The 22,253-nt window shown below is 38.6% G+C and overlaps 2 protein-coding genes across 2 annotated transcripts in view; both read right to left on the bottom strand.

The window, feature by feature from the left end:
- Nucleotides 1-22,253, bottom strand: part of LOC129020571 (zinc finger protein 93-like) — a 119,830-nt gene that overhangs the window by 72,505 nt on the left and 25,072 nt on the right.
- LOC129020574 (zinc finger protein 253) overlaps nucleotides 19,687-22,253 on the bottom strand; it is an 82,024-nt gene continuing 79,457 nt past the window's right edge. Inside the window, exon 5 of the mRNA XM_063658836.1 lies at nucleotides 19,687-21,544. Within this exon, the coding sequence (XP_063514906.1) occupies nucleotides 20,560-21,544 (985 nt within the window). The 3' untranslated portion in view covers nucleotides 19,687-20,559. The remainder of the gene's footprint in view (nucleotides 21,545-22,253) is intronic.

Raw genomic sequence — 22,253 nt, 5'->3', positions numbered from 1 at the left:
AACCCTTGAGACATGAAGATTTTCTTCACCCAACCTAGCTTCCATTTCTTGGAGACACATTGCTGGTCAGCCAATCAGATGCTGGTACTGAGGGGAAAACAAATAATTTCTGACCCCTGGATTCTCTTGGGTGTGGCAGAAAAATAATGAAAGAAAAATCGTGAAAAATTTGTTAAAAAAAAAAAAAAAACAAGCACCAAAAGACAAAAATCTGACCCCAGTAAGATGGTGTAAAATGCACCTGGCACACTCACTGGGGCATAGTGCCGTGACTCCTGGGAAAGTGGTTATTGAGCATGTAAGTGAACAGGGTGGGGTGGGTAATTGGATCTGTACCTTGAAAAGATTGATTCACTTATTTTGACCTCAGGTGTTTTTTTATTTGTGTTTTTTTGTTTTGTTTTGTTTTTTGTTTTATGTTTTGTTTTGTTTGGTTGGTTGGTTTGTTTTTGAGACAGTCTCACTCTGTTGCACAGGCTGGAATGCAGTGGCTCGATCTCAACCCACTGCAACCTGTGCCTCTTGGGTTCAAGCGATTCTCCTGCCTCAGCCTCCCGAGCAGCTGGGATTATAAGCATCTACCACCACGCCCAGCTTATTTTTTGTATTTTTAGTAGAGATGGGGTTTCACTATGTTGGCCAGGCTGGTCTCAAATGCCTGACCTCGTGATCCAACCGCCTCAGCCTCCCAAAGTGCTGGGATTACAAGGCGTGACCCACTGCACCCGGCCTAACACCCAGTTAGTTTTTTTTTGGAAAGCGTCTCCTGCAGATGTCCCAGCCTGCTCACCCCAGCCATAGAAGGAGCCTTTATTCTGAGAGAAGCTACAAAGCCCTGGAAAGCTGGGGCCCCACAGGCAGATGCAGTTTAGGTTAAGATGAAAGGAAACTGGGAGGGTCTTACTGATGATGAAGTTGTCATTGTTTTGAGGCACTTTCTAGACTTTGTAAAATAAAAACGTTAGATTTATGTAAAAAAAAAAATGAATTCCAAAAATGTATTGCAACAGGAGGAAGTACCAACTAAATGTAAGATCTTTCTGGCTTGCAAAAATATAGGCAGAAAAGGAATTTCTTTCCTAGGAAGGAGCAAACAAGATTAGAAAGGAGGTGGGAGGGGAACGGCAAATGGAGGGTGAAAAAGTCAGATTTTAGATCAGAGAATGTGTTTGGTTTTTTTGTTTGTTTTGTTTTGTTGTTGTTGTTTTTTGAGACAGAGTCTCCCTCTGTTCCCCAGGCTGGAGTACAGTGGTGCAATCTTGGCTTACTGCAACCTCCACTTCCTGGGTTCAAGTGATTCTCCTGCATCAGCATCCTGAGTAGCTGGGATTATAGGCATGCATGACCACCCCCAGCTAATTTTTGTGTTTTTAGTAGAGACGGGGTTTAACCATGTTGGTCAATCTGGTCTGGAACTCCTGACCTCATGATCTGCCCACCTCAGCGTCCCAAAGTACTGGGATTACAGGCATGCACCACCATGCCTGGCCTAGAGAATGTTTTACACTGAAGTCAGCATGTTCTTAGAAGGACATAAAGTGGAGTTATATGTTGAGTCAGACTGAGGGTAGCTCAAAGGTCTGGAGCCTGAAGGAGAAAGATAACCATAAGTAAAGTTTGATTTAGAAATATTTTCTTTTAGGCCAGGTGTGGTAGCTCACGGCTGTAACCCCAGCACTTTGGGAAGAAGATGGAGGTGGATCACCTGACATCGGTAGTTCAAGACCAGACTTGCCCACATGGTGAAACTTTGTCTCTACTTAAAATACAAAAATTAGCTGGGCATTGTTGCCAGTGCCTATAATCCCAGCTACTCCAGAGGCTGAAGCAGTAGAATTGCTTGAACCTAGAAAGCAGAGGTTGCAGTCAGCTGAGATCATGCCACTGCACTGCATCCTGGGCAACAGAGCGAGACTCCAGCTCAAAAAAAAAAAAGAAAGAAAGAAAGAAATATTTTATTTTGACCACTGAAGACAAATTCAGCTGATTCTTTTAATGAGAAAAAGGAGAAAATGTTCAGTGTGTGTCTGGCTGTGCGATAGGTAAGAAAAGAAAGCACCATCTGGCCAGGTGTGGTGGCTTATGCCTGTAATCCAAGCAGTAGGGGAGGTTGAGTTGGGCGAATCATCTGAGGTCAGGAGTTCATGACCAGCCTGACCAACATGGAGAAACCTCGTCTCTACTAAAATACAAAATTAGCTCAGCATGGTGGCACACACCTGTAATTGCAGCTACTCAGGAGGCTGAGGCAGGAGAATCACTTGACCCCAGGAGATGGAGGTTGCAGTGAGCCGAGATCACACCATTGCACTCCAGCCTGGGTAACAAGAGTGAAACTCCGTCTCAAAAAAAAAAAAAGAAAGAAAGCGCCATCTAAGACACAATGGGAAGGGTGTTTTGTTTTGTTTTGTTTTGTTTTGTTTTCATAAAATGTTCCTTGAGCACACAAAAAATAGAGAATTTTAATAATAACAAATATTTTCTAGGATTATCTATGTGTTTCATCTTTCCCCATCTCTTTTCTTTGTTTTATGCATTTCTTCCATTTGGCTTTTCCTAGGCTGCATCTTATATATGAAACCAGTAAACATAACTACGGTGTTTTGCTGAGTTCTGTGAGTATCTCTACCCAATTATTGAACTTCAGGGAGGTTATGGGAGTCCCCAGTTTTTAAGCAGTAGCTTAGAAGCATAGATGGGCCCAGGGGGTTTGTGACTAACATCTGCAGTGAGGTCAATGTTGTGGGACCCAGCCCTGAATCAGGGTCTGTTCTGACTCTGGGTGGTGTCAGAATTCAAATGTTAAACAATGAGTTGTTGGAGAATTGTGTGATGTTCAGCAAACTCTACAGATTTGGTGTCAGAAAAAAAATATCACAGAGGCGTGGCCTGGAATAAAACTCTGGGTGTCTGGGAATGGAGGCTCTGCTCTCCTCTACACAGGCTGTCACACTGCCCATTGTCCTGTGATTCCAGGTCTTCTTCTCCCAGGGTGACAGAGGACTGAAAACTTAGAGAAAAGGAGCTCTGATGACACAACCCCTTTTCCCACAGCTGCCACCACAGGATTCTCACCCACTCACAAACACACACACACTAGACATTGATGTGTCCACACTCCTCCCAGGACTAGGAACCACCTTCAGGAACTTCACCACAGCACTTTTGATCCACGTGTTTCTTGCCAAGAACCCACAGTGTCTACAATTCTCCTGGCATTTCCCCACCCCCAGACACTGAATCTGCAGTAGCAACCTGTTTTTTCCACCAACTTTGGGTCTGGACTACCTGTTCATAATCTCATCTGCCTGCATGCACACAGAAATAAATCAGAGTATAGCCCCACCTGGGCCACTGTCTGTAGTGAAAATCAGTCCATTCACCTACATTGCACTCTTCTACCCAGATATTTTTTTTCCTTTTAGCTTTTATTTTTAGTTTGGGGTACACATGTGGATTTGTTATACAGCTAAAATTATGTCATAGGGGTTTGATGTGCAGATTATTTTGTCCCTGAGGTACTATCCATAGCACCAAACAGGTATGTTTTCTGATCCTCTTAGTCCTTCCACCCTCCACCCTCAACTACACTTCAGTGTCTGTTGTTCTCCTCTTTGTGTTCATGTGTTCTTGTTATTTAGCTCTTACTTATAAATAATAACATGCATTTGGTTTTCTGTTTCTGCATTAGTTTTGTTTGTTTGTTGTTTGTTTTGTTTTGTTTTTGTGAAGGAGTTTTGCTCTTGCTGCTCAGGCTGGAGTGCAATGGTATAATCTCGACTCACCGCAACCTTTGTTTCCAGGGTTCAGGCGATTCTCCTGCCTCAGCACCCCGAGTAGCTGGGATTACAGGTGGGCGCCACCACATCTAGCTAATTTTGTATTTTTAGTAGGGACGGGGTTTCTCCGTGTTGGTCAGGCTGGTCTCAAATTCCCAATCTCAAGTGATCTGCATGCCTCGGCCTTTCAAAGTGCTGGGATTACAGATGTGAGCCACCGCACCTGGCCTCTGCATTAGTTTTCTAAGCATAATGGTCTCCAGCTTTATTGATATTATTGTAAAGGACATGATTTTTTTTTATAATGGCCACAGAGTATTCCATGATGTTTATGTACCATATTTTGTTTTTACTAAATCTTTTATTTTATTTTATTTTTGGAGACAGGTTTATTGCCCTGGCTAGAGTGTATAGCATGATACTGCCTTACTTTAGCCTCAACCTCCCAGGATCAAGCAATTCTCTCCTACCTCATTTTCCCAAGTAGCTGGGACTACATGTGTGCATTACCTTGCCTGGCCAATTTTTCTTTTTGTATTTTCCGTGGAGACAGGACTTTGCCATGTTGCCCAGGCTGGTCTAAAACTTCTAAGCTCAGGCAGTCCACCTGCCTTGGCTTTTCAAAGTGCTGGGATTACAGGCATGAGCCACCACATCTGACCATACTATATTGTCTTTATTCAGTCTACCATTGATAGGCATTTAGTGCCTGTCCATGTCTTTGCTATTGTGAACAGTGCTGCAATGAACATGCATGTGGATGTGTCTTTATAATATAATAATTTATATTTCCTTTGGTGTATACCCAATTATGAGGTTTTTGGGTTAAATGATAATTCTGTTTTTAGTTCTGTGAGGAATCACCACACTGCTTTTTACAGTTCTTGAACTAATTTACACTCCCACCAGTGGAGTATAAGCATTCCCTTTTCTCTGCAAACTTTCCAGCATCTGTTATTTTTTGACTTTTTAAAAATAGCCATTCTGACTGGTGTGATGTGGTATCTCATTGTGGTTTTTCTTTTAATTTCTCTAATGATTAGTGATGAGCATTTTTTTCATATGCTTGTTAGCCACATGTATGTCTTCTTTTGAAAACCGTCTGTTCATATTTTTTACCTACTTTTTAATGAGGTTGTTTGTTTTTTTCTTGTAAACTTGTTAAATTTTTTTTTTGTTTTTTTTTGAGATGGAGTCTTGATCTGTCGCCCAGGCTGGAGTGCAGCGGTCTGATCTCAGCTCACTGCAACTGCTGCCTCCTGGATTCAAGCGATTCTCCTGCCTTAGCCTCCCAAGTAGCTGGGGCTACAGCTGCATGCCAGCATACCTGGCTAAGTTTTTCTATTTTTAGTGGAGATAGGGTCTCACCATATTGGTCTCACCTTGATCTTGATCTCCTGACCTCAGGTGATCCACCCGCCTCCCTCTTCCAAAGTGCTGGGATTACAGGCATGAGCCATAAACAGTATTTTCTACAATTGTATGAATAAAAGCTGCAATACTTACTTTGAATGAATCGCTTAAATTGTTATTTTAATATTGTTATTTATACTTTTGAAATATAAAGTGTTTTAACTAAAGTATAGTTGCATTTTTTTTTTTTTTTTGAGATGGAGTCTCACTCACCCAGGCTGGAGCACAGGGGTGCCATGTCGTCTCACTGCAACTTCTGCCTCCTGGGTTCAAGTGATTCTTCTGCCTCAGCCTCATGGGTAGCTGGGACAACAGGCATGCTCCATCATGCCTGGCTAAATTTTTTTTGTATTTTTAGTAGAGACAGGGCTTCACCATATTGGCCAGGCTGGTCTCAAACTCCTGACCTTGTGATCTGCATGCTTCAGCCTCACAGAGTGCTGGGATTACAGGTGTGAGACACTGCACCTAGCTATATTTGCAATTTTAACAAATGGTACATACATTATGACTAGTTCATTAAAATTATGCATAGATACTTATATCTAATATCCAAAGAAGATTTACTACCAAATTGTTACAGTAGATATTAGTGTGACATGTTTATTACTTTATTCAATAGGGATAATTATGAGTAAACACAATTTTAGTATCTTTTATTTCACTAAATTGGAATGCTGCTATTACAGGAAAAATAAAGACAGGTGATGTGGCCACCCAAACACCATAATAGCTCTTCAGTTAACTATGTTACAAGCTCTAATATATTCCACTATATGAATATGGTCAGATTCTATTTCTTCATCAAAAACAGTTGTTGGAAGTTGTCAGATGTATTTCAATATAGAACTCCATTTAATGGCTAGGAGATGAGACAGCAGCAGAGATGGAAATAAAACTTTATAAAATTACTCTGAAAATCTGCCCCCTTTCTTCATAATGTTCACGTTTCTCATGCTTAGAGTAAGTAGCTGTGCACTTTGAGTGTCTAGAGAGAAAGCGCTTTTAGGGGAATATTTTTTGACTGACTTGATCTATCTCATATCTAATCTGAGCTTTTTCTTAAGATCTTTTGAACTTTTTTCTCAGCATAATCTGGCTCAGATAAAGATCTGTTTTTCTCTCCAGTGCTTTGGGTGTCTGTTTCAGAAGCTCTATTAGTATCCTATGGTGTCTGAATGAGGTGGGCTGTCACACTGAAAACTTTTGGAGCTATCTCTATCAGGACTCATGCTGGAAATTCAGCAGTATTTTTCCATGTCACTACTATACATAGAAACTGGCTGAAACACTGCTCACATTCCCATTATTGTGAAGGTGTAATTCTACCCAGGAGGCCTGCAGGCTCTGCTGCTGCAGCTCAGGCTTCACTCGCTGATGTGACACTAGAGTGCTGCTGTGGCAAATGGGATTCACATAAACTGTGAGTTATGCTATGGGTTGTGCCTCAGTGGCAGATTGTAGAGGTCAAGAGAGGACATTAGCAACCAGGAGAAGGCAAGCAGGAGGGCTGTAACCCAATGCCAGGGAGTGCAGAGCCACTGCTCTAAAATGTAAATAGCCAAAAAGATAGAACCCTATTCAACCATTTTTATAGCAGAGTGAAAGCCTACCTTCAGCAGGCACCTGGCTTCAAGCTGCTAAACCAACTCCTGTTATCACGATGTGAAAAGTTTATTTGTCATTGAATATAAGCAATTAGCATACACAGATGGCCACTTCAATCTCCAGGTGGATTTGGGATGAACTATATATGACATGGTGCTGAAAATTTTTCCACTTGTGGACTAATTATGGTGACTATCTTTCTGTATTTGTGGTCTCTTAAGCAGATTGACTATGATGCATGTCACATCCAAGTTCAATTGTGTAATAAAACCATTTTCTTTCTGTTCTATTATTGTGGAGTTTCTCTGGGGCTGGAGAAAATTTTTCTTTCAATGATTGTTTCCAAACACTGTCTAGAATTACCAGACATGATATAAACCCATAATATGCCAACCAAAATTTACTCTAGAGGGGACTTTCCCTCTTAGGTTTCCAATCAACCTACACTTGCACAGGAAAGTGCATGTTGTCCCCTAAATATGCAGGCAGAATAGTGTCTCTGCCTATTTGGTATCTATAGTCCTCTACAGTCACTTCTAGAGAGGCTAGATCAGATTACTACAAACTTTAGAGGGCAACAATCATTTTACCTCTTTCAATGACTCTTGTATCTTCAGACCTGAAACTGAAACAGAAACTATGTAGCCCAGAAACCCAATCAGAATAACGTGTGCACTGTGTAGACACAGAGACAGGAGAATCTCCACTTTCCCCTTCCTCCTCTTGCTAAAGTGCTCACAAATGTTCAGGTAACACCTGCTGCTACTCCAGCCATTCAGGCCCTAAATCTGCAGCTCAAATTTTGAATTTAGGTCTTGAGATTTGGGAAATAAGAAACTTTTATCTAAAAAAGGCAAGTCCTTTTGGTGATCAAACTCAGAGAGATGTTAAAAATGAAACTGTAGGTATGTATTTCTCCCCCCTTTGAACTATGTATTCATCTCTTGAAATTGTTCACTATTTTTACAAGTAGCTATAAATTAAACTAATAATGCCACATTGGACACTGTATCCCGTACCCTGAACCATAATGATATATATCTAATCAATAATCAATGCTGTTTCTGTAAATATATAAAAATTTCTGACAAACAACTTTGTATCAGTTTTTAACAGTAGGTTGTATTGACATCTTTAATAAATTAAATATTTTCACCCCTGAGCAAAAATATATTGAAGAGTGTTTTATATTCGCATATTTTTAAATTTGCCAGTTTGACTTTTGGTTTTAATTCCTAGTTTCATTTAGTTTTTGTTAGAAAACACACAGTGTATAATTTAATCTTTTAAATTGATTTCTTGTTTTGAGAAAAGATCTTACCATCACCAAGGCTGGAGTGCAGTGGGATAATTTTGGTTCACTGTAGCCTCAGCCTCCTGGGCTCAAGTGATCTTTTCACCTCAGTTTTCTGAGTAGCTTGGACTATAGACATGCACTACCATGTCTGGCTAATTGTTTGCTTGTTTGTAGTGTTAGGATCTCACTATGTTTCCCAGGCTGGTCTCAAACTTTTGGCCCCAATGGATACTCTTACCTCAGTCTCTCAAAGTGTTAGGATTATAGGCAAGAGCCACTGCTCCCAGTCAGTGTTTTTAAATTTAATAAATCTTGCTCTGTGTCCTAGCAGAATACACCAGATGCAAATAAAAACATTGTGTATTTTTTCGCTTTTGACTGGAGAGTTTTGTATGTGTCTGTGAAGCCGAGTTGGTCTATAATATGGCTTGGATGTCCAAGTTGTCCAAACTTCATACTGCAATATAAATCCTCAATGTTGGTTGTGGGACCTGGTTGAACACGTTTAGGTCATGGGGGCAAATTTCTCATGAATGGCTTGGTGCATCCTCTTGTTAACCAGAAAGTTTACACTCTATTAATTCAAAAGAGAGCAAATTTCAAATGAGGGCAAATTTCTCATGAATGGCTTGGTATATCCTCTTGGTAACCAAAAACTTTACACTCTATTAATTCAAATGAGAGCTGGTTCATTAAAAGAACCTGGCCCCTTCGCCGCACACTTGCTCTGTCTCTTACCATATAATAGGTCCAGTTACTCTTTACCTTTCAGCATGATTTTAAGCTTCCTGAAATCCTCACCAGAAGCAGATGCTGGCACACACTTCTTACACAGTCTGCCAAGCTGTGAGGCAAATAAACCTTTTTTCTTTATAAATTATGCACTCTCAAGTATTTCTCTATATACAAAATAATTCAGTCTATAATGTTGTCTAAGTTTTCTGTTTCTTTTTGTTGTTGTTGTTGTTTTTGTTTTGTTTTAAGATGGAATCTCGCTCTGTCACCCAGGCTGGAGTGCAGTGGCACAATCTCGGCTCACTGCAAGCTCTGCCACCTGGGTTCACGCCATTCTCGTGCCTCAGCGTCCCAAGTAGCTGGGACTACAGGCGCCCACCACCACGCCTGGCTAATTTTTGTATTTTTAGTAGAAACAGGGTTTCACCGTGTTGGCCAAGATTGTCTCGATCTCCTGACCTCGTGATCCACCCGCCTCAGCCTCCCAAAGTGCTGGGATTACAGGCGTGAGCCACCACGTCCGGCTTCTGTTTCTTATTTTTAATCTAAATTTTCCATTTATTATTGCAAATGGGGCTTTGATGTCTACAATTATTATGTTGCTACGTATGTCTTGCTTTACTGTCAAGAATTGCTTTATATATTTTGAAGTCCTGATGTTATATTCACATATACATATAGATAGATAAATATTATAATTATAGATTCCTGCTAAATGAACTCACTTTACCATAATATAATATCAGTCTTGGTCTCACAGTACTACCTGACTTAAAGCATATTATGTATAATATAATTATGACCACCTCATTCAATTGAGGTTACTATTTTCATGGAATATACATTTTTTTCATTCTGTTACATTCAGCCTATTTGACTCAATGCTAAAATGAATCTCTTGGAGGCAGCATAGTGTATCCTTTTTAAAAACCACTCAGGCATTCTATTTTTTTCTTTATATAATTTTATTTATATATATATTTATTTATTTTTATTTTTTATTTCATTTTATTTTTTTGAGACATAGCTTCGCTCATGTTGCCCAAGCTAGAGTGCAATGGTGCGATCTCAGCTCACCACAACCTCTGCCTCCCAGTTTCAAGCGATTTTGTGGCCTCAGCCTCCCCAGTAGCTGGGATTATAGGCAGGAGCCACCATGCCCAGATAAATTTTTTTGTATTTTTAGTAGAGAAGAGGTGTCTCCATGTTGGTCAGGCTGGTCTCAAACTCCCGACCTCAGGTGATCCACCCACCTCGGCCTCCCAAAGTGCTGGGATAACAGGAGTGAACCACCGTGCCCAGCTTTAATTTATTTTTTGAGATGGAGTCTCACTCTGTCGCCCAAGGTGGAGTGCAGTGGCGCAATCTCGGCTCACAGCTGTGAGCAGTGCCACTGCACTTCTGCTTGGAGAACAGAATGAAACTCCATCTCAAACAAAAGAAAAAGCAAAAACAAAAACAAAAAAGAGAGAGAAGGAAGGAAATGGATTACTCACAATACCTACAATTTGGAATTAACCTGTTTCACCAATAGGTGAATGGAGAAGGAAAATGTGGTGTATGTACACAATGCAATGCTATACAGCCCTTAAAAATAAGAAAGTCTTGTTATTTGCAACAATATTCATAAACCCAAAAAATATGCTAAGCAAAATAAGCCAGCACAGAAAAATACACACACACACACACACACACACACACACACAAATCCTACTTTTTTTTTTGAGAGGTAGTTTAGCTCTTGCTACCGAGGCAATGGTGCAGTGACATCATCTCAGCTCACTGCAACCTCCACCTCCTGAGCTCAAGCAATTCTCCTGCCTTAGCCTCCCCAGTACCTGGGATTACAGGCGCCCACCACCATGCCTGGATAGTTTTTATATTTTTAGTAGAGACGGGGTTTTGCCATGTTGGCCAGGCTGTTCTCGAACTCCTGACCTCAAGTGATTCACCCACCTCAGCCTCCCAAAGTGGTGGGATTACAGGCATGAGTCACCACCCCCGGCCCACATAATTCTATTTCCATGTGAAGTGTTAAAAATAATTTAAACTTGCCAGGGGCAATGGCTCACACCTGAAATCCCAGCACTTTGGGAGGCCGAGGCAGGCAACTCACAAGGTGAGGAGTTCAAGACCAACATGGTGAATCCCCATTTCTACTAAAAATACCACAATTAGCCAGGTGTGGTCGCACATGCCTGTAATCCTAGCTACTCAGAAGGCTGAGGCAGGAGAATCGCTTGAGCCCAGGAAGTGGAGGTTGCAGTGAGCCGAGATTGCGCCACTGCCTTCCAACCTGAACAATAGAGGAAAACTCTGTCTCAAAAAAAAAAAAGTTTTTTAATTCATAGAAGTAGAGAGTACAATAATGAAAAAACAACAACAAAATACATCCCCTATGGGTTTTTTTGTCTGGTTAAGGGAGCTTCTTCATGATCTTTCAGGGATTATATTTTCTTTCATCTGCATCCTTCTGTTGTTCTTCAGCCAATGGATGAAAAAAGATATAGAGAAAACACATTTGCTTTTTATCCACTTCACTTCCACTCACTATTAGTCAATGTGGTTACAGCTGAGAATAGCAGTTTTCTGGCAGGACAGCCACTTCTAAGCAATAAACCAACACACTGGGCCTGGTGTGGTGGCTCACGCCTGTAATCGCAGCACTTTGGGAGGCTGAGGCAGGTGGATCACGAGGTCAGGAGTTTGAGACCAGCCTTACCAACATGGTGAAAACCCGTTTCTACTAAAAATACAAAAATTAGCTGGGTGTGGTGGTGCACCCCTGTAATCCCAGCTACTCAGGAGGCTGAAGCAGGAGAATTGCTTGAATCTGGGAGGTGGAGGTAGCAGTGAGCGGAGATTGTGCCACTGCACTCCAGCCTGGGTGACAGAACAAGACTCTGTCTCAAAATTAATTAATTAATTAATTAATTAAAATAAACAACACACTAAAAAAAAGTCTAAATCTTTCATTAAAAGCTAATGGATTTTAAGAAAAACAAGCATAGGCATCAACAATGCTTGTGGTAAAATAAAGATTCATTTGGTTCATTTCTATTGAGCTCTGGTAAGATTTGATCAAAAGCTAGCAAATATAGAGCAAAAAAGAAGCATTATTCTAAATAAGAATATTGTGAATTGTTATTATATCAATATAAGTAAAAATATGACCTCACACTAATAGTCTCACCTATAGTTGTACAACTTCAAATGCTATTTTTTATTTAAAATTTTGTTTCATATAAAAATTCAATTTATATCACCCTCCTTTGGCCATTTCAATACCTTCTCCACTTTATATCGGTGGAAAACAGGACAGCAGGTCCCAGGAAAGGACGTGGTGTTATTGCTGCTTTAACAATGATCATGAAGAGCACTTGGCTAGGTGCTGCTCACTTGTCAAACCCTGTTCATTGCCTTAAAGTATTGGTTTCTAAAATTTACTTGTAATATAAAATTATTAACTAAGAAGACTTTATCTTATTCAAATATGTTTTATGGAATTTCCTTGACATTTAAGTGTCTGAGTTATCTGGAATATTGAAATTTTCCATGAACCCAAATTGAGTACTACAATCTTTTACTAAAAGCTTTTCTGAGGCAGAACAAGATTTATAACATTTTATTATCATATGGAAGAAGTGTATAAACCATGTTTCCAGTAATCACTTTGAGCACAGCATTCTCAGTTCCCAGTAGGCACCCTGAGTCACTCAGGTGAAATTGGTTTCTCTGTGAAGAGGCAGAAGAAAATGCTGAGTGGAGGCATCACACTGCACAGCAATGCTTTCCACATGCACCTATTAGAGTCTCAATTTAATTGGGCTGTTATTTGCTTGGCTAGATACTTACTGAATTTAGTCATACTATTTTTTAGCAACTAATGGCATCTATCACCCATTAATTTTATACATTTGCTTTTTTCAAAAACAAATCTTTTGTTAATTTTACCCTAAGTTAAGACTAAATTTACAATCTTCAATTTTTCACTGTTAAGACAAATCAGAGAAGAGCAATGTGTGTATATAGCGTGTATATTTCTGCCTGTCAAAATTTTTCTTTCATTGCTTTGGAAACCCTGGGAAGCCACCTATAAAATACTCCCTTTGAATACTTTAGCCAGGATTTTAGATTTCAAAAGGTCAAATGAGCAAAGCCCAAATCTTGTCTTTGTTTTTTGTTAATCATCTGGCCATTTCCAAAAGCATGGCAATTATGCCAAGCCTTTGAAAAGATGTGGTTTTGATTAATTTTATCTCATTTCAAATGTTTTCTCTGATTGTTAGTTTTTTCATGTTAATCTAAAAGAAACTGCCTATATAATTATGTATTCAAGAAATACTCATGTTAAGGTGTTTACAGTTTAATCTTCTATTACAGTATAGTAGAATCCTCTAATTAGAAGCTAATTATTTATAAATTCATTGTTGTTAAGGTTTTTCAAATGTGAAAAAAACAATTAGGTATGCCTTTTGAAATAAGTTCAATTCTAGGACATTACCTACTGGTCTTCATGGTATTTCTGTAATGAATAGTGGAAACCTCGGTCGCCAGAATGGTGCAGACATGCTGATTGAATTAGAATAAGTTCAGCCTTGTTGGTAGACTATCAATATCCCAGAGGCTGATCATTCACTACAACTTACTATATGTTGTTCCATAATGCCAGTGAGCACTTTTACCCAGGTTACCCTTTCCTGGGTAACCTATAGCTAACTATCCTAAATATATATGTACCCAATACAGGAGCACCCAGATTCATAAAGCAAGTCCTTACAGACCTACAAAGAGACTTAGACTCCCACACAATAATAATAGGAGACTTTAACAGCCCACTGTCAATATCAGACAGATCAACAAGACAGAAGGTTAACAAGGATATCCAGGAATTGAACTCAGCTCTGCACCAAGCTGAGCTAATCGACATCTACAGAACTCTCCACCCCAAATCAACAGAATATACATTCTTCTCAGCACCACACTGCACTTACTCTAAAATTGACCACATAATTGGAAGTAAAGCACTCCTCACCAAATGTAAAAGAACAGAAATCACAACAAACTGTCTCTCAGACCACAGTGCAATCAAATTAGAGCTCAGGATTAAGAAACTCACTCAAAACTGCACAACTACATGGAAACTGAACAACCTGCTCCTGAATGACTACTGGGTAAATAACGAATTGAAGACAGAAATAAAGATGTTCCTTGAAACCAATGAGAACAAAGACAAAACACCCGAATCTCTGGGACACATTTAAAGCAGTCTGTAGAGGGAAATTTATAGCACTAAATGCCCACAAGAGAAAGCAGGAAAGATCTAAAATCGACACCCTAACATCACAATTAAAAGAACTAGAGAAGCAAAAGCAGACAAATTTAAAAGCTAGCAGAAGGCAAGAAATAACTAAGATCAGAGAACTGAAAGAGACAGAGACACAAAAACCCTTCAAAAAATCAATGAATTCAGGAGCTGGTTTTTTGAAAAGATCAACAATATTGATAGACCACTAGCAAGACTAATAAAGAAGAAAAGAGAGAAGAATCAAATAGACGCAATAAAAAATGATAAAGGGGATATCACCACCGATCCCACAGAAATACAAACTACCATCAGAGAATACTATAAACACCTCTACACAAATAAACTAGAAAATCTAGAAGAAATGGATAAATTCCTGGACACATACACCCTCCCAAGACTAAACCAGGAAGAAGTTGAATCTCTGAATAGACCAATAACAGGCTCTGAAATTGTGGCAATAATTTTTTTCTTTTTTTTTTTTTGAGACGGTGTGTCACTCTGTCGCCCAGGCTGAAGTGCAGTGTTGTGATTTTGGCTCACTTCAACCTCTGCCTCCCAGGTTCAAGTGATTGTCCTGCCTCAGCCTCCTGAGTAGCTGGAATTACTGGCACGTGCCACCATGCCCAGCTAATTTCTTGTATTTTTAGTAGAGACAGGGTTTCACCGTGTTAGCCAGGATGGTCTCAATCTCCTGAGCTTGTGATCTGCTTGCCTTGGCCTCCCAAAGTGCTGGGATTACAGGCATGAGCCACCCCGCCTGGCCAAGGCAATAATTAATAGCCTACCAACCAAAAAAAGTCCAGGACCAGATGGATTCACAGCCAAATTCTACCAGAAGTACAAAGAGGAGCTGGTACCATTCCTTCAGAAACTATTCCAATCAATAGAAAAACAGAGAATCCTCCCTAACTCATTTTATGAGGCCAGCATCATCGTGATACCAAAGCCTGGCAGAGATACAACAAAAAAGAGAATTTTAGACCAATATCCCTGATGAACATCAATGCAAAAATTGTCAATAAAATACTGGCAAACCAAATCCAGCAGCACGTCAAAAAGCTCATCCACCATGATCAAGTTGGCTTCATCCCTGGGACGCAAGTCTGGTTCAACGCAGGCAAATCAATATACGTAATCCATCACATAAACATAAACAGAACCAACGACAAAAACCACATGATTTTACCAATAGATGCCGAAAAGGCCTTCAACAAAATTCAACAGCCCTTCTTGCTAAAAACGCTCAATAAACTAGGTATTGATCGAACGTATCTGAAAATAATAAGAGCTATTTATGACAATCCCACAGCCAATATCATACTGAATGGGCAAAAACTAGAAGCATTCACTTTGAAAACCAGCACAAGACAAGGATGCCCTCTCTCACCAATCCTATTCAACATACTGTTGGAAGTTCTGGCCAGGGTAATCAGGTAAGAGAAAGAAATAAAGGGTATTCAATTAGGAAAAGAGGAAGTCAAATTGTCCCTGTTTGCAGATGACATGATTGTATATTTAGAAAACCCCATCATCTCAGCCCAAAGTCTCCTTAAGCTGATAACCAACTTCAGCAAAGTCTCAGGATACAAAATCACAAGCATTCCTATACACCAATAACAGAGAGCCAAATCATGAGTGAACTCCCATTCACAACTGATACAAAGAGAATAAAATACCTAGGAATCCAACTTACAAAGGATGTGAAGGACCTCTTCAAGGAGAGCTACAAACCACTGCTCAATGAAATAAAAGAGGACACATATCAATGGAAGAACATTCCACACTCATGGATAGGAAGGATCAATATTGTGAAATTTATAGACTCAATGCCATCCCCATCAAGCTACCAATGACTTTCTTCACAGAATTGGAAAAAACTAATTTAAAGTTCATATGGGACTAAAAATGAGCTCATATAGCCAAGACAATCCTAAGCAAAAAGAACAAAGCTGGAGGCATTACACTACCTGACTTCAGACTATACTACAAGGCTACAATAACCAAAACAGCAGGGTACTGGTACCAAAACAGATATATAGACCAATAGAACAGAACAGAGTCCTCAGAAATAACACCACACATCTACAACCATCTGATCTTTGACAAACTTGACAAAAACAAGAAATGGGGAAAGGATTTCCTATTTAATAAATGGTGCTGGGAGAACTGGCTAGCCATATGTAGAAAGCTAAAACTGGATCTCTTCCTTACACTTTACACAAAAATGAACCCAAGATGGATTAAAGACTTAAGTATTGGGCCTAAAACCATAAAAATCCTTGAAGAAAACCTAGGCAATACCATTCAGGACATAGGCATGGGCAAGGACTTCATGACAAAAACACCAAAAGCAATAGCAACAAAAGCCAAAATAGACAAATGGGATCTAATTAAAATAAATCATGCTACTATAAAGACACATGCACACGTATGTTTATTGTGGCACTATTCACAATAGCAGAGACTTGGAACCAACCCCAATGTCCACCAATGATAGACTGGATTAAGAAAATGTGGCAAATATACACCATGGAATACTATGTAACCATAAAAAAGGATGAGTTCATGTCCTTTGCAGGGACATGAAGCTGGAAACCATCATTCTCAGCAAACTATCACAAAGGCAGAAAACCAAACACTGCATGTTCTCATTCATAGGTGGGAATTGAACTTGGCAGTTGGACACAGAGTGGGGAACATCACACACCGGGACCTGTCGGGGGGTGGGGGGCTGGGGGAATGATAGCATTAGGAGAAATACCTAATGTAAATGATGAGTTGATGGGTGCAGCAAAACAACATGGCACATGTATACTTATGTATCAAACCTGCATCTTGTGCACATGTACACTTAAAGTATAATAATAATAAAGTAAAATGATCACAAGTAACAGACTAAAAAAAAAATTAACTACTTTCCAGTTTTATTCATTATAAATATTAACTAACTTTTTTTCTGGCTTAAATTATTTTTTGTACCGTTTTATACATTCACACACACATACAACAATAAAAACATATCCAATTATTCAATTTTAGTTAAATTTTTAGTTAATATAACATTTAGTTAATATAAATTTAGTTAATATAAATGTTAAAAATGATTATTTTTTTTCTTTTTGAAAAGGGCTTTTATTGTTATACTCAAGAGTGTTATTTCTGGAGACAAAGTTGCCTGTGCTTTAATAGGCAGATTCTGGGAAGAATCTGAACCATAAGCCATAAAATTTTACATTAATAAATTCAAGACAAAGCAGAAAGTATAGATTTGCTTTCAGCATTTTTGAGATGTTTAGTTTTCTATTAGTCACCCTATTAAAATAATTTGTTTTGTTTGAATAATTGCTCTTCTGATAATATGTACAAACACATTCACAAACACACTCACTTCATAATTTTCTTACACCTAAGGTTTATCTTCAAAGTAATTTGTGTATAGTTAACTCTATGTAAATTACCACCAAAAGTCTGTATGTTTGCAGGCAGAGAGACTACATGTTCAAAGAAAACTATATAACAAATATTTATTAATAATTTTTCAGGACTCAGAAATGTAAGATTTTTTTTATATTTCTCTTTTTTTGAGATGGAGTCTCTCTCTGTCACCCAGGCTAGAGTGCAATGGCATGATCTCAGCTCACTGCAACCTTCCCTCCAGGGTTCAAGCGATTCTCCTGCCTCAGCCTCCAGGCACGCGAGACCATGTCCAGCTAATTTTTGTATTTTTAGTAGAGACGGGGTTTCACCATGTTGGCCAGGCTGATCTTGAAATCCTGACCTCAGGCAATCCACCTGCTTCATTAAATTATGGACCAAAAGTGTATAATTACACTGTTTGTAATACAAATGATAAATGCAAGAGGTGACAGATATCTTACTTACCCTAATGAAATTTCTACATATTGTATGCCCGAATCGAAATATACCATATAAGGCATAAATATATACACATACAATATACCCACAAATACTAATAATAAATTTCAATAAGAAAAAAATAGGCAGGGTGCGGTGGCTCATGCCTGCAATCCCAGCACTTTGGGACGCCGAGATGGGCAAATCACTTCAGGTCAGGAGTATGTGACCAGCCTGGCCAACATGGTGAAACCCTGTCTCTACTAAAAATACAAAAATTAACCAGGCATGGTGGCGCACACCTGTAATCTGAGAACTCCCAGATTCAAGCAATTCTCTTGCCTCAGCCTCCTGAATAGCTGGGATTACAGGCATGTGCCATCATGCCCAGCTAATTTTTGTATTTTTAGTAGAGATGGGGTTTCTCCATGTTGGTCAGGCTGGTCTCGATCTCCTGACCTCAAGTGATCCATCTGCCTCAGCCTCCCAAAATGCTAGGATTACAGGCATGAGCCACTGCACCCATCCCATACAACTGCATATTTAAAAAACCATAAACATTATATTAAAACCTGTCTAAACTAATAAATATACCTGGCTGTATTTTAATATTTTTAACTATAATTAATAATTTCTTTCTCTCACTATAATGTAGAAAAGCATTACTCTGAAACCCCACCTTATTTTTTATCTTTATTAATAAAATAATTATGATTTTTGAAAAAAAGTTTTAAGATGTTCTGCATACATGTTAATGTGGGTTAGACCACCCAAAAGACATTCAAAGCATCAACATTAAGTCATAGGCTAGGATTATAGAAATGAGAACACGAACCCCCACCTTACACATTACTTAATATCAGTTAACTACAAAGAGCCTCTCCACTTATATTTTCATCATGCATCTTACATCTTAATGTCCTTACTCTTTTATAGAAAAGGTCATACATAATGCCCAACTAATAAAAAACAATCTCTAATATCTCTAATGCAGCAACAATTGATCCCATGCTTTCACACGTGAATACAATAGGAATAAAATAACAGCATAAAGCAATGTGAAAGCTGTATTATATCATTATTCACTTTTCAAAAAAAATTTTTCAAGAAAACAAGTATACTTTCAATGTAATTACAGTGCTTCAAAAATCCACTTTTTAAAAAATTATATAGAAATAATTTATCTAACAGCTGTAGCTGTGGATTAGTTTTTATACTGAACATTCTGATTTAGTGTAATGTCTGAAGTGTCAGTGCCTTAATTATTCTATGGAAAATTCTCTGATATTTACATAGAATCAATTTTGAATTAAATATTTTTTCATATTTACTGAATCTGCAAAAATATATTTTGGTATAAACCCTCTGGTAGTTTTTGGAAAAGAAAAAAAAGTTTTTCCATTCATTACATTTGCAGTACTATTCTCAATATAAATTCCCTTGATTCCCTCAAACAAAGCTTGAGCAACTGCTTCAGGGTTTTTCTCTAGTACTAAATGTGTGCACTAAGATCTGTGACACAAGTAAAGGCACTACAACCCCCTTTATATTTGTAAGGGCTGTCTTCAGAATAAATATTCTTCACTTTAAAGACTTCTATTTTCTGAAAGATTTTTTGACAGTAATTGCACTTTTAATGCTTTATTAACTATGAACCTTCTTCTGTTCAATAAGATGTGAGTAGGCATTAATGGTTTTTCCATATTCTTTGTATTTGCACAATTTTTCTCAAGGATAAGAGCTTTCCTGTGAAATAAGGTATAAGCACTAATAAAATATTTTGCCACATTCTTCACACTTACAGGAGTTTTGGAAGTATGAATTATATCACCTACAATCATGTATGACAATCATATAAAGGCTTTGTCACATTTTATACATTTCTAGGGTATTACACTAGTATAATTTATTTTTATGTATAGGAAATTTGGAGGTGGTGGTAAAAGCACTGTCACATCTTTCAGGTTTCTAGATTTCCTCTTCAGCATGAATTATCGCCATGTCTCTTAAGAATTAAGAACTTGCAGCTAGACACATTGGCTCACACCTGTAACCCCAGCACTTTGGAAGGCCAAGGCAGGTGGATTACCTGAGGTCAGGAGTTCGAGACCAGCCTGGCCAACATTGTGAAACCCCATCTCTACTAAAAATACAAAAAATTAGCCAGGTGTGGTGTTGGACACCTGTAATCCCAACTACTTGGGAGGCTGAGGCAGAAGAATGGCTTAAACCCAGGAGGCAGAGGTTGCAGTGAGCTAAGATCATGTCATTGCACTCCAGCCTCAGTGACAAGAGTGAAACTCCAACTCAAAAGAAGAAAAAAAAAGGAATTGAGAACTTGTTATAGGTTTATAGGTTTTGCCACATTCTTCACACTTGTAGGTTTTCTGTTTGGTATGAATTATGTGTAATAAGGGTTTAGAACTTCCTTAAAAAGCTTTGTCACATTCTTTATATTTGTAGGGTTTATGTTCCATATAAACTCTCATATTTACTAAGAGTTGAGGGCCGGTTAAAGGCTTTCCCACATTCACCACATTCATATGGTTTCTCTCCAGTATGAATTATCTTATGCTAATTAAAAGTGGAGGAACATTTAAAAGATTTGTCACATTCTTCACTACGTAGGGTTTTCGTTCAATATGAATTTTCTTATGTTTATTAAGGTCTGAGGACCAGTTAAAAGCTTTGCCACATTCTTCACATTTGTAAGGTTTCTCTCCAGTATGAATTCTCTTATGTGTAGTTAGAGTTGAGGATGCAGTAAAGGCTTTGCCACATTCTTCACATTTGTAGGGTTTCTCTCCAGTATGAATTCTTTTATGTTTGGAGAGGATTGAGGGCCAGGTAAAGGCTTTGCCACATTCATCACATTTGTAGGGTTTCTCTCCAGTATGAATTTTCTCATGTGAAAAAAGGGTTGTGGAATGGTTAAAAGCTTTGCCACATTCTCTACATCTGTAGGGTTTCTCTCCAGTATGAAGTATCTTATGTGTAGTAAGGTGTGAGGATAGGTGAAAAGCTTTGCCACATTCTTCACATTTGTAGGGTTTCTCTCCTGTATGAATTCTCTTATGTATAGTAAGGTTAGAGCAGTGCTTAAAGGATTTGCCACATTCTTCACATTTGTAGGGTTTCCCTCTAGTATGAATTTTCTTATGTGTGGTAACGTGTGAGGGGTGCTTAAAGGCTTTGCCACATTCTTCACATTTGTAAGGTTTCTCTCCAGTATGAACTATCTTATGTGTAGTAAGGTCTGTGGATCGGTTGAAGGCTTTGCCACATTCTTCACATTTGTAGGGTTTCTCTCCAGTATGAATTTTCTTATGTGTAGTAAGGTTTGAGGACTGCTTAAAGGCTTTGCCACATTCTTCACATCTGTAGGGTTTCTCTCCGGTATGAATTCTTTTATGTGTTGTAAGGTTTGCAGATTGGTTAAAAGCTTTGCCACATTCTTCACATTTGTAAGGTTTCTCTCCAGTATGAATTTTCTTATGTGTAGTAAGGGTTGAGGACCGTTTAAAAGCTTTGCCACATATTATACATTTGAAAAGATTTATTCCAGTATGTCTTGTCTTATATGTGTTTGAATTTGAAACCTTATGAAAGACTTTTCCATATTTATCACATTGAAATATTTTTTTCTGGGTAGTTGTCAAACATTGGTTAAGTCCATTATAACCTCCTTTGTGCACCTTATGCTCACCCACGCTTTTACAGCCTTTTTTTAACTGTAAATTGTCACGTCTGCATTTTTCATATCTTCTCAGCATCCCTATTTGGAAAGAATCTTGTATGTTCTCTGGCCAAAGGTCTTGGGCAAAATGAGAACTCATAACTAAAAGAAACAATAAAAACACATTACTTCAATTGCTAGACTCAGATAAATATACATTACAAATCCAACCTATAAAATTATACAAACTACATAAGCAAGATGACATAGCAAAATACCACCAGTTCTAATTTCTTCCTGGACATATAAATGTAACAAAAACATACTGACAAAAATAAAATTGTAAAAAATTTATAAATGAGTTAAGTGTGTGAAGGGCCCCAGGTGAGCAGAATGCAAATAGCCACATAGAAGAAAAAGAAAGCTCTGTTAGTTATACCCAACACAGCTCTTCCTGCTGCCCAGTATAACATTGTGCTTTTAAAAATAAATTGCCAGTTGCGCATGGTGGCTCACGCCTGTAATCACAGCACTTTGGGAGGCTGAGGTGGGTGGATCACAAGGTCAGGAGTTCAAGGCCAG

Source organism: Pongo pygmaeus, chromosome 20 (assembly GCF_028885625.2).
Source record: "Pongo pygmaeus isolate AG05252 chromosome 20, NHGRI_mPonPyg2-v2.0_pri, whole genome shotgun sequence".
In the NCBI taxonomy this organism is placed as follows: domain Eukaryota; kingdom Metazoa; phylum Chordata; class Mammalia; order Primates; family Hominidae; genus Pongo; species Pongo pygmaeus.
Note: the sequence above shows the minus strand (reverse complement) of the source record. Positions and strands in the feature narration are given on the sequence as shown.